Source organism: Oncorhynchus masou, chromosome 30, assembly GCF_036934945.1.
Source record: "Oncorhynchus masou masou isolate Uvic2021 chromosome 30, UVic_Omas_1.1, whole genome shotgun sequence".
Taxonomy (NCBI): Eukaryota; Metazoa; Chordata; class Actinopteri; order Salmoniformes; family Salmonidae; genus Oncorhynchus; species Oncorhynchus masou.
Genome location: NC_088241.1, coordinates 37,754,645 through 37,773,530, shown reverse-complemented (window position 1 = coordinate 37,773,530; position 18,886 = coordinate 37,754,645). Strand labels below are relative to the sequence as shown.

The window sequence follows — 18,886 nt, the reverse complement described above, 5'->3', positions numbered from 1 at the left end:
ATCCTCGCAGTGGCAGACCACGTGTAACAATACCTGCACGGGATCGGTAGATCTGAACATCACACCTGCGGGACAGGTACAATATGGCAACATCAACTGCCCGAGTTACACTAGGAATGCACAATCCCTCCATCAGTGTACAGACTGTCCGCAACAGGCTAAGAGAGGCTGGACTGAGGGCTTGTAAGCCTGTTGTAAGGCAGGTCCTCACCAGACATCACCAGAAACAACGTTGCCTATAGGCACAAACCCACCGTCGCTGGACCTGACAGGACTGGCAAAAAGTGCTCTTCACTGACAATTCGCGGTTTTGTCTCACCAGGGGTGATGGTCGGATTTGCATTTATCATTGAAGGAATGTGCATTACACCGATGCCTGTACTCTTGTGTGCAGCCCTATGGGACTCCCAGTCACGGCCGGTTGTGATACAGCTTGGAATCGAGTCTGTAGTGACGCCTCTAGCACTGAGATGCAGTGCCTTACACCACTGCGCCACTCAGGAGCCCATGCTACAGATTGTGGGACTGTATCAACAGAGGACTAATGAAACTAACACCAAAATATATATTTTTTGAGTGGTATTTTCGTTACAAGAGACTTCCTGGAATTTTGGCAACTGCGTCAGTATTTTTTTAAATCTTCTTTTTTGGGCTGGTTTGTAAATGTGTTGTTCATACCTGCAGAATAAATATCTTACCTCAACCACGAAATCCATAGTTTGAAAGTGACTGTTTTCTGGAAGCTATGTGGGGCCATTTTGAGTACTACAAGCTTGGCCCGAAGTCTGGTCCTCACCTTGTTCGGGCGGCGGTCGGCGTCGCCGGTCCTCTAGCCATCATCAATCCACTTTTCATTTTCCATGTGTATTGTCTTGTTTTTCCTCACACCTGGTTTCAATTCCCTCAATTACTTGTTGTGTGTTTAACCCTCTGTTCCCCCCATGTCTTTGTGTGGGATTGTTTATTATAGTGCTTGTGCACGTTCCACTTGAGTGCACGACGGGTTATTTTTGTGCCTATTTATCTTGTTTTTCCTAATAAATCTCCGGTTATCACCCAGTTCTGCTCTCCTGCTCCTGTCTTCTCTGCCGCCAATTACGCACCCCGCTACACATCTAAACCGCTGTGAATTTCTATGCGTATTTGGTCGGGTGGTCCAAAAAGTTACATATTTCAGCTTTAACATAATAAAATCAGCACGCCATTGTAAATGTATCCATGTCTACTACATTCATGTGGTGGTATGTCCCCAATTTCGTGGTATCAAATTGGTAGTTACAGTCTTGTCCCATCGCTGCGTGAGTGAGAGGCAGTGATTCCTGTACGGACTCGGGAGAGGCGAATGCCGAGAGCCGTGCGTCCTCTGAAACACAACCCAGCCAAGCCGCACTGCTTCTTGACACACAAACAACTGGTGGCCGTGTCAGCGTGCGCTGCGCCCGGCCTGCCTGCCACAGGAGTCGCTAGTGCGCAATGGGACAAGAAAATCCCTGCCGGCCAAACCCTCCCCTAACCCGGACATTGCTGGGCCAATTGTGCACCGCCCCATGGGTCTCCCGGCCGGCTGCGACAGAGCCTGGACTCGAACCAGGATCTCTAGTGGCACAGCTAGCACTGTGATGCAGTGCCTTAGACCACTGCACCACTCAGGAGGCCCAGTATGTCTTTCTTGATCATGCTGTGTTGTGTTTCGTACTTTGTATGGTAATTTGTATTAAATTAACTGTTTTCCAAGCCAGCAGTGAGTCATTAATGAGTCGAGATTATGAAAGATGTAATTACCACTATCAGGCAGAATTTAGAAGAGTGCAATTAGATCACCCAATCCGACTTCTCCCTTGAAATCTGCAGGTAACATTTCACATGGTGAAACATGGGGCATTAATCCATAACTGACATTTCTGCTGCCATGCACATATGGATCCATGGTAGGAAAGATGGTGCTGCTTCTCTCCAGAGGAATAGAAAACAAGGATAAACGCACCCAGTAGGGGGGTAAGTGTGTGTGTGTGTGTGTGTGTGTGTGTGTGTGTGTGTGTGTGTGTGAAGATTTGACTGGTAGACCCACATACACACTTCCCATATCTCCTACTGTCCTATGGGTAGAGTTGAGGGTGGTCATGCCATAACTGCCACAGGTACCTCCTGAACATGCTTGTTTTTTTTAAATCTGACAGCTACACTCCGATTCAGAGGGGTTGGGTTAAATGCGGAAGACACATTTCAGTTGAAGGCATTCCCTTTCCTTAATCAGTGCTTTCTTGGGATAGGTCTCTCTTAAATAGATGTGTAATATCCTGGTAGGTGAATCATGGTATTATGCGTGACCAGCATGTGTCTTGCTCCAACAACACTGTTTAATATGATCTGTTTGTCCCTGTAAATCAGGTTTGTTGATCAATGATGTTATCTAAGCCAATTATTTATTAAGTGAATACATTTTCACTTGGTCTCTGTACTGTCTTGTCAAAGTAACCCAGATACTGTAGGTTTGGAAATGCATTGAATTGGAGGTGGTAGTTGTCGCTGTTAAGGGACAGTCCCTAATATTAAACTTGGGTAATTACAGAAACCACTCACCTCCACTATGCAATTATAATCTAGTTTCCAAACACTATGTAACAACATTATATTAACGTTGTAATGTTTATATCGTTACTTAACAGGAAACTTTTAAGTAAAGTTTTACCCATTGTTCCCACTAACATGGGTTGCGTGACCGCCAGTGGGATTTATGAAGAAGAAGAAGAAGAAGAGGTTGTGGGTAAATTGGGCTTCAGTGAGAGACGAAATGTTTGAAAATGAATGGAGAGACAAAAGAAGTGATGCAGGAAATGGGACTAGAGAAAGAAAAACATTTATGTAGAGGCAGAACCGCAGGGAAGGAAAGGAGAGGAGGTAAAACAATGTGAGCGAGGGAGAAGAATTGGAGAGAACAGCGGACGAGAGATTGGAGAGGCGTGATGTTTTTTTTTGGGGGGGGGAGACGATGTGGCCCAGATTTTTGTAATTTTTTTAAAGGATGGAGAAATTAATGGATGAAAGGAGATGAGGCGGTGATGCCACAGCAGCTACTGATATCACCACAAGGTGGGTGCGCTGTCAGACACCACGCTCTCATCACCACAAACACAACCCCTCTCACCCGCTGTGACTGGCTAAGAGAAAGGGGATGGTGTCACAGCAGGTGGCGTGTGAGGGGGGGAGTGAGGGCTGGGCCTCGTAAGACACACCCCGCTCCCCTCCAGCCCTGTTCCCCTTGTATTTCAGCTGAGGTCATAGCTGAGTGCTCTATGTCATCGTGCCATCCTTTTGTGGACATCCTTGGCAACCGTGGGCAGCGTTAGCGCTCTCTGCCAAAGACTGCCAGCTCAACTCTGCCACACACACAAGCGGCTGTCACGATTTTTGTATGCCCCTCTTTTATATTTTATCACTCCCGGATCAGTGAGCACAATGATTATTTTTAAACACCTGTACATTGCACTGCAGCAATACACGACTACATATGTACTGTGTGCGAACGGGAGTAGCTACGAGATTGAGGTAGAAATCAGTCACAAAGAGACAAAAAATATATTTTTTTTTTAGCCATGACTGTGATTCTCATTACATGTAAATGCCTTCACGTTGTATATGAGGGAGGAAGGGAGAGAGGCTGATTTGATTCCTCCTTATGAAGTTACGATTTAGTCGTGTGTTTCTCAGTCAGCGTTGACCCGCCATGCTCCCCCTCGCTCATTACCATATAAAGCAGAATCCCGCCGCAGTCGAGGGAAAAGTACGAGATCGGAGTAGAAACGAGGAGCTTTGCCGTTTGCACCCCCTTCATCTATCTATGGGTCACGAGGGTCACCAAGCAAATAATTATTACAACCAGAGTTAAGCTAACACCCCTATCCTGCCCTGTCCTGCGACAGATTTCACTGCTGAACTAGAGTCATCCCCTGTCACTCACAAGACAGCTGCTGCCCTCTACCATTGACACGATTGTGGAAATGTGATTGCAGGTCAAAAAACCTATTGCGGTCATTTAGCCTAACTGGTTGCCGAGATATTTAGATGAAGGACAATACACAATATGAGCATTCCTATTGGACGAGTTCAGATTCTCTGTTTGAGAATCACAGAATGTTAGCTCTGCCGAACGTGATTGAGGCGAAGGGTCCGTGGTCGTGTTGCAACCACATTTAGTTTTTTTTTAATGCATATCTGAATGCTGTAATGATTTATCCTCACCCAGGGCACCATTGTATTTTTTTAAAGGATGTTTCTCTAATGTAAATATATAAGATGAGTAAATACACAATAAGTTATCTAGTCTTTGCTGATTTTATTATTTTGGAAAACAGTTGGTTCGCTGCTTAAGTTGGCCTGTGATGTTAATTGGTTTCTAAGAACAGTCGACATCAAAACAACTTGTTATTGATTTATTGACATTCCATTAAGGTGATGCACTAGATGATACAGTTTCCTGTCCAGAATTGTACCTGAAAACACCTGGTTGCTAGTCCAGTTCCTTCAGGGCTTCTCAAGTCATGTCCTGGGGTCTCATAAAGAACTATTCATTAAGCCCTTGAATAGTTTGTTCTGCAATACAAATGTGTAGGCTGGAGTTGAACTCATTTTCTCTAGATTATTAGCTCGAAACACTTCAGATATTGATACTTTGTGCCTCGTTATGTCTGTGTCGTATAATTGTTGGATCACAGGGAGTGCTGAGTGATTAGTGCTGTTTGAGGTCGGTTTCTCTTTCGCAAATTATTTTCAAACATGAAATGGATTATGAAATGATTACGTTGCAAATGATTTTAGAGCTTTTAAATGTAAATTCCCAAAACATTCAATTGCCAATTGCTATTTAAAATATTCCATATGTCTCTATCAGGTCCACATTTGGTAGACATCAATAGAAAAACCGGAAATTACTATGAAATCATGAAATATTTCAGTTGTGTATATTACTTAGTTTTCATTTGATTAGTTTATTATTTTTAACTCCTTGAAGTAATCATCTCATCTCTGCTCAGGCAGTATCAGTCAACCGGCCAGGCCATCTAACATTTTGTGTTCCCCATACTGTACTGCAGGGTTTCCCAAACTCTGTCCTCGGGACAGCAGGGGGTGCACGTGTTGCTTTTTGCCCTAGCACTACACAGCTGTTCAAATAATCCACTAATCTTCAATCTGTGATAATTTGAATCAGCTGTGTGGTGTTAGGGCAAACACCAAAAGGTGCACCGCTTGGCGTCCCAAGGATCAAGTTTGGGGAATGTTGCTGTACAGTCTTTAGTCATAATTTTTAGCTAGCGTTTCTAAGTATGCTGCAGAGCTGTTTGACAAAATTATTTTACTAGTTGTTCAAAGTTGTTAAGGTATACTTTCACAAACTGTCTCTCCCTCTCATCATTGTGTTGTGTACATTCCTCTCTCATGCAGTCTGTGTGTATCTCACCTAGCGTAGCAGGCGTAAAAGTGTATCTGTCAAGCGATCTGTATATAATGATCGCCTCTTACATTCTTTCTTACTTCTTAACTGCCCGCATAACCCGGAAGCCAGCCGCACCAATGTGTCGGAGGTAACACTGTTCAACTGACAACTGAAGCCAGTCTGCTGGTGCCCGGCCCACCACAAGGAGTCGCTAAAGCGCGATGAGCCAAGTAAAGCCCGTCCGGCCAAACCCTCCCCTAACCCGGACCACGCTGGGCCAATTGTGCGCCTCCCTGTGGGACTCCCGATCATGACCGGTTGCGACACAGTCTGGGATCGAACCCAGGTCTGTAGTGACGCCTCTAGCACTGCGATACAGTTCCTTAGACCGCTGCGCCCTTCGGGTGTCCGCCTCTTCCTGTCTATGAGCTGGGGGAAAATGGTGCAATAGATTATAGTCATTCTGGTTAATTAACACATTTCTGCGCTGAACTAGGTTGAATATTGGCTTAATGAAAACTACCCTTCAGCTCAGCGTTCCACATAGTTCTTGACTTGATTTGTCAGATTTTACTCATTAATTATTTAATTTCTCTCTAGAGAAGCAGTGCATTTGACTCACCAAAAAAAATGGAATTCAAGTAAGTGAACCCATGTCGGCCAATTAGTGGTTGAATAACCAAACCTCCCCCACTACAAAAAGTTCTGGGAACAGCTGCTCTAATCTCCTATTGTGTCCTTTTTCCAGCGGGAGTGAGTAACAAGATGGGCTGGGCATTTGGACTGGGCCTGGAGCGCCTGGCCATGGTGCTGTACGGGATCCCTGACATCCGCCTCTTCTGGAGCCAGGACGACCGCTTCCTGAAGCAGTTTTGCCTGCCCAGCATCAACGACCCAGTCACCTTCCAAGTAAAGCTCTAGGTTATATTTATTCTATTTTTCAACCACTATTATTCACTTTTAATGCAGAGTTTGGCTGTTGAGGTTTCAAAGCCCATTTTAAGGTAGGCAACTGGGGGAGACTTCAGAGAGGAACAGACAATGATTTATACTCCTGAGCAAACTTTCCAGAACTGCAGATGGCAGTAGTTCACCAACCTTGGCTTGTTCAGACTACACATTCCATGCATCTTTTCAGTTTGTTTATGAACAATAAACCCAATAAACTCATAGAAGTAGAAGAAAAATAAATGTACTACTTTCAATTGACTACAATAAATGGTGCTGCCCAAGAGATCAATGGCAAAGATAGATAAAGAGTCGTATATTGAGAGTTAGGCCAATGGGGGTTCTGTCTGAATGTTCCGAGAGCGCCACTTTCTCCCCCTTAGTGGTTGCTCGGTGATAGTTGATGCTTCTGCGTTGTGCTGTTTATTTCTGATATTTTTCAAAACCTTTGAAGATGTCCAGGGAAAGCATCCATGCAATTTGTTGGCACCAACGTTACATCACTAACATTTCTAGAATAAATGGGCTACTAACTTGGTGTCCGTTCTAAAACCTGGCCAAACTCTCGTAATACATTGCTCTGGTTTCAACCAAAAGCCATTATGATGCTCCCGGACCATATCAAGCAGCCATTGTTTTAATGAAGAAGGTATAATGAAACATTAGAAAACGTTAGCATAAATAAGAAATACTTTGCAAGCATAGTGTGCAGGATTTGTTTTCCATTTTAGCTCCTGGACCAAAAACAATAACAAACAAACTTACTAGTCCCTTTAAGTCTTTTCAGAAAATGTGTTTTTGCCACAAGGAGTGGCAACTGCATGTAAAAGCTTCTTAAACCTTATCCCGAATCTCAGCTCAAGGCATCATGTGCTTGGCTTAACTACAGTTGAAGTCGGAAGTTTACATACACTTAGGTTGTCATTAAAACTCGTTTTTCAACCACTCTACACATTTATTGTTAACAAACTATATAGTTTTGGGAAGTCGGTTAGGACATCTACTTTGTGCATGACACGAGTCATTTTTCCAACAATTGTTTACAGACAGGTTATTTCACTTATAATTCACTGTATCACAAGTTTACATACACCAAGTTGACTGTGTCTTTTAAACAGCTTGGAAAATTCCAGAAAATGATGTCATGGCTTTAGAAGCTTCTGATAGGCTAATTGGCATCATTTGAGTCCATTGGTGGTGTGCCTGTGGATGTATTTCAAGTCCTACCTTCAAACTCAGTGCCTCTTTGCTTGACGTCATGGGAAAATCAATTAAAATCAGCCAAGACCTCAGAAAATAAATTGTAGACCTCCACAAGTCTGGTTCATCCTTGGGATCAATTTCCAAACACCTGAAGGTACCACGTTGATCTGTCCAAACAATAGTACGCAAGTATATACACCATAGGACCACGCAGCCGTCATTCTGCTGAGGAAGGAGACGTGTTCTGTCTCCTAGAGATGAACGTACTTTGGTGCAAAAAGTGCAAATCAATCCCAGAAAAACAGCTAAGGACCTTGTGAAGATTCTGGAGGAAACGGGTACAAAAGTATCTATATCCACAGTAAAACGAGTCCTATATCAACTTAACCTGAAAGGCCGCTCAGCAAGGAAGAAGCCACTGCTCCAAAAGCGCCATGAAACAGCCAGACTATGGTTTGCAACTGCACATGGGGACATAGTTTGTACTTTTTGGAGAAATGTCCTCTGGTCTGATGAAACAACAATACAACTGTTTGGCCATAATGGCCATCGTTATGTTTGGAGGAAAAGGGGGAGGCTTGCGGGCCGAAGAACACCATCCCAACTGTGAAGCACGGGGGTGGCAGCGTCATGTTGTGGGGGTGCTTTGCTGCAGGAGGGACTGGTGCCCTTCACAAAATAGATGGCATCATGAGGGAGGACAATTATGTGGATATGTTGAAGCAACATCTCAAGACATCAGTCAGGAAGTTAAAGCTTGGTCGCAAATGGGTCTTCCAAATGGACAATGACCCAAGCATACTGTTATGTACTTGAGTGAAGACCCAAAAGCGGTTTTAACAGAAAACAGAGTTCTTTAATGAAAAACAGGAATGGCATAAATCCTCTTCCAACGTTGACAATGGAACAAAAAGAACGTAGTATAGTGCAGGATGCACCTGCCAGGCAGACTCCGACAGGATAGGACAAGGTGGAAGCAAACGAGACGACAGCTTGCTTCAGGCATCAAAAACACAAACAAGAATCAGACACTGAAAGTAGCAGGAACAGAGAGAGAAATAGAGACCTAATCAGAGGGGGAAGAGAGAACAGGTGTGAAAGAGTGAATGAGCTAGTTAGGGGAGATGTAGAACAGCTGAAGAATGAGAGACAGAGAAGGTAACCTAAAAAGACCAGCAGAGAGAGACAGAGTGAAGAGAAAGGACAGGAACAGACATAACAAGACATGACAGTACCCCCCACTCACCGAGCGCCTCCTGGCGCACTCGAGGAGGAAACCTGGCGGCAACGGAGGAAATCATCGATCAGCGAACGGTCCAGCACGTCCCGAGAGGGAACCCAACTCCTCTCCTCAGGACCGTACCCCTCCCAATCCACTAGGTACTGATGACCACGGCCCCGAGGGCGCATGTCCAAAATCTTACGAACCCTGTAGATGGGTGCGCCTCGACAAGGATGGGGGGGGGGACGAGCGGGGGCGCGAAGAACGGGCTTAACACAGGAGACGTGGAAGACCGGGTGAACGCGACGAAGATAGCGCGGGAGAAGAAGTCGCACTGCGACAGGATTAATGACCTGGGAAATACGGAACGGACCAATGAACCGCGGCGCCAACTTGCGAGAAGCTGTCTTAAGGGGAAGGTTCTGAGTGGAGAGCCATACTCTCTGACCGCAACAATATCTAGGACTCTTGGTCCTACGCTATTAGCGGCCCTCACAGTCTGCGCCCTATTACGGCAAAGTGCCGACCTGACCCCCTTCCAGGTGCGCTCGCAACGCTGGACAAAAGCCTGAGCGGAGGGGACGCAGGACTCGGCGAGCTGAGATGAGAACAGCGGAGGCTGGTACCCGAGGCTACTCTGAAAAGGAGATAGACCGGTAGCAGACGAGGGAAGCGAGTTGTGGGCGTACTCTGCCCAGGGGAGCTGTTCTGACCAAGACGCAGGGTTACGAAAAGAAAGACTGCGTAAAATGCGACCAACAGTCTGATTGGCCCGTTCGGCTTGACCGTTAGACTGGGGATGAAAGCCGGACGAGAGACTGACGGAAGCCCCAATCAAACGGCAAAACTCCCTCCAAAATTGAGACGTGAACTGCGGGCCTCTGTCGGAAACGACGTCAGACGGAAGGCCATGAATTCGGAAAACATTCTCGATAATGATCTGAGCCGTCTCCTTAGCAGAAGGGAGCTTAGCGAGAGGAATGAAATGAGCCGCCTTAGAGAATCTATCGACAACCGTAAGAATCTTCCCCGCTGATGAAGGCAGTCCGGTGATGAAATCTAAAGCGATGTGAGACCACGGTCGAGAGGGAATGGGAAGCGGTCTGAGACGGCCGGCAGGAGGAGAGTTCCCAGATTTAGTCTGCGCGCAGACCGAACAAGCGGCGACAAATCGACGCGCGTCACGTTCCCGAGTGGGCCACCAGAAACGCTGGCGAATGGAAGCGAGCGTACCCCGAACGCCGGGGTGGCCGGCTAACTTGGCAGAGTGGGCTCACTGAAGAACGGCCGGACGAGTAGGAACGGGAACGAACAGAAGGTTCCTAGGACAAGCTCGCGGCGACGGAGTGTGAGCGAGTGCTTGCTTTACCTGCCTCTCAATTCCCCAGACAGTCAACCCGACAACACGCCCTTCAGGGAGAATCCCCTCGGGGTCGGTGGAGACCTCAGAAGAACTGAAGAGACGAGATAAAGCATCAGGCTTGGTGTTCTTTGAGCCCGGACGATAAGAAATAACAAACTCGAAACGAGCGAAAAACAGAGCCCAACGAGCCTGACGCGCATTAAGTCGTTTGGCTGAACGGATGTACTCAAGGTTCCTATGGTCAGTCCAAACGACAAAAGGAACGGTCGCCCTCCAACCACTGTCGCCATTCGCCTAGGGCTAAGCGGATGGCGAGCAGTTCGCGATTACCAACATCATAGTTACGTTCTGACGGCGATAAGCGATGAGAGAAAAACGCGCAAGGATGGACCTTGCCGTCAGAGAGCGCTGAGAAAGAATGGCTCCCACGCCCACCTCTGACGCGTCAACCTCAACAACAAACTGACTAGAGATGTCAGGTGTAACAAGAATAGGTGCGGATGTAAAACGATTCTTAAGAAGATCAAAAGCTCCCTGGGCGGAAACGGACCACTTAAAGCACGTCTTAACAGAAGTAAGGGCTGTGAGGGGAGCTGCCACCTGACCGAAATTACGGATGAAACGACGATAGAAATTAGCGAAGCCCAGAAAGCGCTGCAGCTCGACGCGTGACTTAGGAACGGGCCAATCAATGACAGCCTGGACCTTAGCGGGATCCATCTTAATGCCCTCAGCGGAAATAACGGAACCGAGAAAAGGGACAGAGGCGGCATGAAAAGTGCACTTCTCAGCCTTCACATAAAGACAGTTCTCCAAAAGGCGCTGGAGGACGCGTCGCACGTGCTGAACATGAATCGAGAGAGACGGTGAAAAAATCAGGATATCGTCCATGTAAACGAAAACAAAAATGTTCAGCATGTCTCTCAGGACGTCGTTAACTAGTGCCTGAAAGACAGCTGGAGCGTTAACGAGGCCGAAAGGAAGAACCCGGTATTCAAAGTGCCCTAACGGAGTGTTAAACGCAGTCTTCCACTCGTCCCCCTCCCTGATGCGCACGAGATGGTAGGCGTTACGAAGGTCCAATTTGGTGAAAAACCTGGCTCCCTGCAGGATCTCGAAGGCTGAAGACATAAGAGGAAGCGGATAACGATTCTTAACTGTTATGTCATTCAGCCCTCGATAATCCACGCATGGGCGCAGGGACCCGTCCTTCTTCTGAACAAAAAAAACCCCGCTCCGGCGGGAGAGGAGGAGGAGACTATGGTACCGGCGTCGAGCGAAACCGACAAATAATCCTCGAGAGCCTTACGTTCGGGAGCCGACAGAGAGTATAATCTACCCCGGGGGGGAGTAGTTCCCGGAAGGAGATCAATACTACAGTCATACGACCGGTGTGGAGGGAGAGAAGTGGCCTTGGAACGACTGAACACCGTGCGCAGATCGTGATACTCCTCCGGCACCCCTGTCAAATCGCCAGGCTCCTCCTGTGAAGAAGAGACAGAGGAAACAGGAGGGATAGCAGACATTAAACAGGTCACATGACAAGAAACATTCCAGGATAGGATAGTATTACTAGACCAATTAATAGAAGGGTTATGGTGCACTAGCCAGGGATGACCCAAAACAACAGGTGTAAAAGGTGAACGAAAAATTAAAAAATAAATGGTTTCGCTATGATTACCAGAGACAGTGAGGGTTAAAGGCAGCGTCTCACGCTGAATCTTGGGGAGAGAACTACCATCTAAAGCGAACAAGGCCGTGGGCTCCCCTAACTGTCTGAGAGGAATGTCATGTTCCCGAGCCCAGGTCTCGTCCATAAAACAGCCCTCCGCCCCAGAGTCTATCAAGGCACTGCAGGAAGCAGATGAACCGGGCCAGCGGAGATGGACCGGAAAGGTAGTGCGTGATCCAGAAGGAGAGGCCTGAGTAGTTGCGCTCACCAGTAGCCCTCCCCTTACTGATGAGCTCTGGCTTTTACTGGACATGAGGTGACAAAATGACCAGCGGAGCCGCAGTAGAGACAGAGGCGATTGGTGATTCTCCGTTCCTTCTCCTTGGCCGAGATGCGGATACCCCCAGCTGCATAGGCTCAGCATCCGAGCCGGCGGAGGAGGGTGGCAGTGATGCGGCAGGTGGCAGTGATGTGGAGAGGGGAGCAATGGAGAACGCGAGCTCCTTTCCACGAGCTCGGCGACGAAGATCAAACCGTCGCTCTATGCGAATAGCGAGGGCTATTAAGGAGTCCAGACTGGAAGGAACCTCCCGGGAGAGGATCTCATCCTTAACCTCGACGAGGAGACCCTCCAGAAAACGAGCAAGCAAAGCCGGCTCGTTCCAGTCACTAGAGGCAGCGAGAGTGCGAAACTCAATAGAATAATCCGTTATGGATCGATTCCCCTGACATAGGGAAGACAGGGCCCTGGAAGCCTCCTCCCCAAAAACAGAACGGTCAAAAACCCGTATCATCTCCTCCTTAAAGTCCTGAAACTGGTTAATACACTCAGCCCTCGCCTCCCAGATTGCCGTGCCCCACTCACGCGCCCGTCCGGTAAGGAGAGAAATGACGTAGGTGATGCGGGCTGCGCTCCTGGAGTAAGTGTTGGGCTGGAGAGAGAACACCACATCACACTGAGTGAGGAATGAGCGGCACTCAGTGGGCTCCCCAGAGTAACAGGGCGGGTTGTTGATCCTGGGCTCCGGAGACTCGGAAACCCTGGAAGTGGGCGGTGGATCGAGGTGGAGTTGGTGAACCTGTCTTGTGAGGTCGGAGACTTGGACGGCCAGGGTCTCAACGGCATGTCGAGCAGCAGACAATTCCTCCTCGTGTCTGCCTAGCATCGCTCCCTGGATCTCGACGGCGGAGTGAAAAGGGTCCGGAGCCGCTGGGTCCATTCTTGTTCTGATTCTTCTGTTATGTACTTGAGTGAAGACCCAAAAGCGGTTTTAACAGAAAACAGAGTTCTTTAATGAAAAACAGGAATGGCATAAATCCTCTTCCAACGTTGACAATGGAACAAAAAGAACGTAGTATAGTGCAGGATGCACCTGCCAGGCAGACTCCGACAGGATAGGACAAGGTGGAAGCAAACGAGACGACAGCTTGCTTCAGGCATCAAAAACACAAACAAGAATCAGACACTGAAAGTAGCAGGAACAGAGAGAGAAATAGAGACCTAATCAGAGGGGGAAGAGAGAACAGGTGTGAAAGAGTGAATGAGCTAGTTAGGGGAGATGTAGAACAGCTGAAGAATGAGAGACAGAGAAGGTAACCTAAAAAGACCAGCAGAGAGAGACAGAGTGAAGAGAAAGGACAGGAACAGACATAACAAGACATGACACATACTTCCAAAGTTGTGGCAAAATTGCTTAAGGACAACAAAGTCAAGGTATTGGCGTGGCCATCACAAAGCCCTGACCTCAATCCTATAGAAAATGTGTGGGCAGAACTGAAAAATCGTGTGTGAGCAAGGAGGCCCACAAACCTGACTCAGTTACACCAGTTCTATCAGGAGGAATGGGCCAAAATTCACCCAACTTATTGTGGGAAGCTTGTGGAATTCTACCCGAAACGTTTGACCCTAGTTAATCAATTTAAAGGCAATGCTACCAAATGCAAATTGAGTGCATATAAACTTCTGACCCACTGGGAATGTGATGAAAGACATAAAGCTGAAATTAGTCATTCTCTCTACTATTATTTCACATTCTTAATGTAAAGTGGTGATCCTAACTGACCGATCATTTTTACTAGGATTAAACGTCAGGAATTGTGAAAAACTGAGTTCCGACTTCAACTGTATTATCCCCATCAAATAACCCCCCAAAAATTGTTTTACGCTATTGCATCTAAATTATGTTGTTAACATACAATGTTTAGCCTCAAAATATTGTTAAATCTACACATGTAAATGTGGTTTCACTTCTCCAGCTCCATCCCTGCGCTTTATAGCAAACCAAATGGCTGTTTTTTTTTTTTTTTTTTTCTCAAATTAACGAGTACTCCTTCAAACATCCTGAATGAGACAGAGAAAGGAGAAGGACTGAATCAATAGTTTTGATCCTCCGAGTCATTATTGCTGCCCAGCTGTAATGACTTAATGGGAGCCGTTGTTGTTGGAGGATTTGGCCAGAAACTGAGATAGCTTAATGGCTTTTTAGCTAGCCGGGATTGATAGATTTTTGGGGGGGTCAGAGTTGGGGCCTATTAGAATGTGCTTACTGTGCAGATAATTGCACATCATTAATTGGACTGGTACATGATGAGACTTTCACATCAAATCAAAGTTGACTTGTTGCGTGCACAGGATACAATAGATGTAAAAAGCACAGTGAAATGCTGATTTACAAACTGTTTTGTATAATGCAGTGTTCAATATCACTGGTAATAAAATCCAGAATAGGATCTTAAAGCATGGATTCAATGCTAGGTCAGATAAATAAAAACACACAAGAAATTAAAAAACACGTGAATGTACGCGTTTTATTTCTCGTATGTTTTTATTTTTACTACTTTGTTTCATTGTCCTCGGTAGGTTTGTTCAACACCTACACACAAAAATGTTTAATTTTTTTAGCGCCAAATAAGGGTTCTTTGGCTTGTATCCATAGCGGATACCTTTTTGGTGCTATATAGAACCTTTTTTAAGGTTCCATAAAGAGTCATGCTCATAAGCAGAGGCGTCATGCTCATAGGGGGCATAGGGGCACATGCCCCCTCAGATTTGTCCTGTTAAAATAAAAAATATAGTTTTATTTTTTTCTCGCTAATACTACTAGTCACCTAGGAATTTTATGAAGTTGGCTTTAGCTCGTCCATTTAAGTTCCCAATCTCCCAACCTCATTAAGACTCTCAGGCCATGCATGAGAAACAAGATTCAAATCTTTGGCCTGAATGCCGAGCATCACGTCTGGAAGAAAACTGGCACCATCCCTACGGTGAAGCATGGTGGTGGCAGCATCATGCTGCATCATGCTGCCACATCATGCTGTTGGGTTTTTCAGCGGCAGGGACTGGGAGACGAGTCAGGATGGAGGAGAAGATGAACGGCTCAAAGTACAGAGAGATCCTTGATGATAACCTGCTCCAGAGCGCTCAGGACCTCGGGAGAAGGTTCATCTTCCAACAGGACAATGACACTAAGCACACAGCCAAGACAAAGCAGGAGTGGCTTCGGGACAAGTCTCTGAATACCCTTGAGTGGCCCAGCCAGAGCGGCTGGCCCAGAACAGCCGCTGGCGCAGAATAGAGCGACACGTTTTGCTCTTAATTGTAGTCGGAGGGCTGATATAAATACTATACATGCCAGTTTCTCTTTGCTAAGAGTTGAGGAGAGACTGACTGCATCACTTCTTCTTTTTATAAGAATATTAATGTGTTGAAAATCCCAAATTGTTTGCATAGTCAACTTACACACAGCTCTGACACACACACACTTATCCCACCAGACATGCCACTAGGAGTCTTGTCATAGTCCCCAAATTCAGAACATATTCAAGAAAATGTACAGTATTATATAGAGCCCATATTTCATTGAACTCCTCTCCATCTCATATTGCTCAAATAAACAGCAAACCTGGTTTCAAAAAACAGAGAAAGCAACACCTCGCGGCACAACGCCTCTCCCCTATTTGACCTTGATAGTTTGTGTGTATGCATTGATATGTAGGCTACGTGTGCCTTTTTAAAAATGTATGTAGTTCTATTCTTGTCTAATGATGTTCTGTATTATGTCAGTCTGTTTTATGTTTTGTGTGGACCCCAGGAACAGTCGCTGCTGCTTTTGCAACAGCTAATGAGGTTCCTAATAAAATACCAAATACATCTCTGGAGAGACCTGAAAATAGCTGTGCAAAGCAATGCTCCCCATCCAACCTGACAGAGCTTGAGAGGATCTGCAGAGAAGAATGGGAGAAACTGCCCAAATACTTGGGAATTGATCAAATCAAAATCAAATCAAATTTATTTATATAGCCCTTCGTACATCAGCTGATATCTCAAAGTGCTGTACAGAAACCCAGACTAAAACCCCAAACAGCAAGCAATACAGGTGTAGAAGCACGGTGGTTAGGAAAAACTCCCTAGAAAGGCCAAAACCTAGGAAGAAACCTAGAGAGGAACCAGGCTATGTGGGGTGGCCAGTCCTCTTCTGGCTGTGCCGGATGGAGATTATAACAGAACATGGCCAAGATGTTCTAATGTTCATAAATGACCAGCATGTTCGAATAATAATAAGGCAGAACAGTTGAAACTGGAGCTGCAGCACCGCCAGGTGGACTGGGGACAGCAAGGAGTCATCATGTCAGGTAGTCCTGGGGCATGGTCCTAGGGCTCAGGTCCTCCGAGAGAGAGAAAGAGAGAGAGAAGGAGGAGAGAATTTGAGAACGTACACTTAGATTCACACAGGACACCGAATTGGACAGGAGAAGTACTCCAGATATAACAAACTGACCCAGCCCCCCGACACAAACTACTGCAGCATAAATACTGGAGGCTGAGACAGGAGGGGTCAGGAGACACTGTGGCCCCATGCGAGGACACCCCCGGACAGGGCCAAACAGGAAGGATGTAACCCCCACACACCACTAGAGGGATATCTTCAACCACCAACTTACCATCCTGAGACAAGGCTGAGTATAGCCCACAAAGATCTCCGCCATGGCACAACCCAAGGGGGGGGCACCAACCCAGACAGGATGACCACATCAGTGAATCAACCCACTCAGGTGACGCACCCCTTCCAGGGACGGCATGAGAGAGCCCCAGCAAGCCAGTGACTCAGCCCCTGTAATAGGGTTAGAGGCAGAGAATCCCAGTGGAAAGAGGGGAACCGGCCAGGCAGAGACAGCAAGGGCAGTTCGTTGCTCCAGAGCCTTTCCGTTCACCTTCCCACTCCTGGGCCAGACTACACTCAATCATAAGACCCACTGAAGAGATGAGTCTTCAGTAAAGACTTAAAGGTTGAGATCGAGTTTGCGTCTCTGACATGGGTAGGCAGACCGCTCCATAAAAATGGAGCTCTATAGGAGAAAGCCCTGCCTCCAGCTGTTTGCTTAGAAATTCTAGGGACAATTAGGTGGCCTGCGTCTTGTGACCGTAGCGTACGTGTAGGTATGTACGGCAGGACCAAATCAGAGAGATAGGTAGGAGCAAGCCCATGTAATGCTTTGTAGGTTAGCAGTAAAACCTTGAAATCAGCCCTTGCTTTGACAGGAAGCCAGTGTAGGGAGGCTAGCACTGGAGTAATATGATCAAATTTTTGGTTCTAGTCAGGATTCTAGCAGCCGTATTTAGCACTAACTGAAGTTTATTTAGTGCTTTATCCGGGTAGCCGGAAAGTAGAGCATTGCAGTAGTCTAACCTAGAAGTGACAAAAGCATGGATTAATTTGTCTGCATCATTTTTGGACAGAAAGTTTCAGATTTTTGCAATGTTACGTAGATGGAAAAAAGCTGTCCTTGAAACAGTCTTGATATGTTCTTCAAAAGAGAGATCAGGGTCCAGAGTAACGCCGAGGTCCTTCAGTTTTATTTGAGACGACTGTACAACCATTAAGATTAATTAATTGATCTTGGTGTCTGCAATATAAAAATCACTAATTTAATAAAGAAAACGACTCATTCTCCTGTTTTGTGTGACGGTGTGTACCGCAATGAGTATGGAGAAAAGAAAGAAAACCAGAGAACTATCTGAGGTCAGACACAAGATTGTAGCCGAGCCTGGACAATCTCAAGGCTACAAGTCCATCTCCAGAGACCTTGGTGTTCCTGTTTCCACCGTACGTAATGTTATCAAGAAGTTTAAGACCTATTGCACTGTAGCCAACCTCCCTGAGAACCTGATGGAAGATTGCAGCAAGGGACCGTGTGAATGGTGGAGAACGCACCTCGATCAACTGCTACACAGATTCAAGCTGACTTTCTGACACAAGGTACGACAATTTCAACTCGCACCATCTGTCGCCAACTCAATGAAAGGGGATTATATGGTAGGAGACCCAGGAGGACCCCACTGCTGAGAGAGCGACATAAGAAAGCCCGACTGCAATTTGCCAAAGCGCACCTGAACATGACAAAATCCTATGCTAAATGTAGAGTTTTTTTTGATTAAGCACACCTTTTCTATGTCAACAGAAAACAAATGGAATTCTTCAAAGAAAACAACACCTTCCCTACACTCAAACATGGAGGTTCAGTGATGTTTTGGGGTAGCTTTGCTGTCTCGGGCACTGGGTGCCTTGAACATGTGCATGGCGTCATGAAATCAGGAGAATACCAAGGCATTTTGGAGCGCAATGTCGGACCCAGTGTCAGAAAGCTGGGTCTCTGTCGAAGGTCATGGGTCTTCCAGCAGGACATTGACCCCAAACACACTTCAAAAAGCACCTGGGAAGGGTTCAAGACAAAACGCTGGACTGTTCTGAAGTGTCCAGATCTAAATTCCATTGAACATTTGTGGAGAGATCTGAAAAGAGCAGTTGGGCGAAGGCACCCTTCAAATCTGGGAGAACTGGAGCAGTTTGCATAAGAAGTGTGGTCCAAACTGCCAGTACAGAGTTGCAGGAAGCTCAAATCTGTCGTTCTGCCCCTGAACAGGCAGTTAACCCACTGTTCCTAGGCCGTCATTGAAAATAAGAATTTGTTCTTAACTGACTTGCCTAGTTAAATAAAGGGAAAATAAATAAAAAATAAATCGATGGCTATAGGAAGCACTTGACCAAA

General features: G+C 46.3%; 1 protein-coding gene across 2 annotated transcripts in view; it reads left to right on the top strand.

The window, feature by feature from the left end:
• The window catches only part of LOC135522607 (phenylalanine--tRNA ligase, mitochondrial-like), a 125,124-nt gene that overhangs the window by 55,829 nt on the left and 50,409 nt on the right, over window positions 1–18,886 (top strand). For both annotated transcript variants that reach the window (XM_064949034.1, XM_064949033.1), the window contains exon 6: window positions 6,180–6,340. In XM_064949034.1, the coding sequence (XP_064805106.1) occupies window positions 6,180–6,340 (161 nt within the window). The remainder of the gene's footprint in view (window positions 1–6,179; window positions 6,341–18,886) is intronic.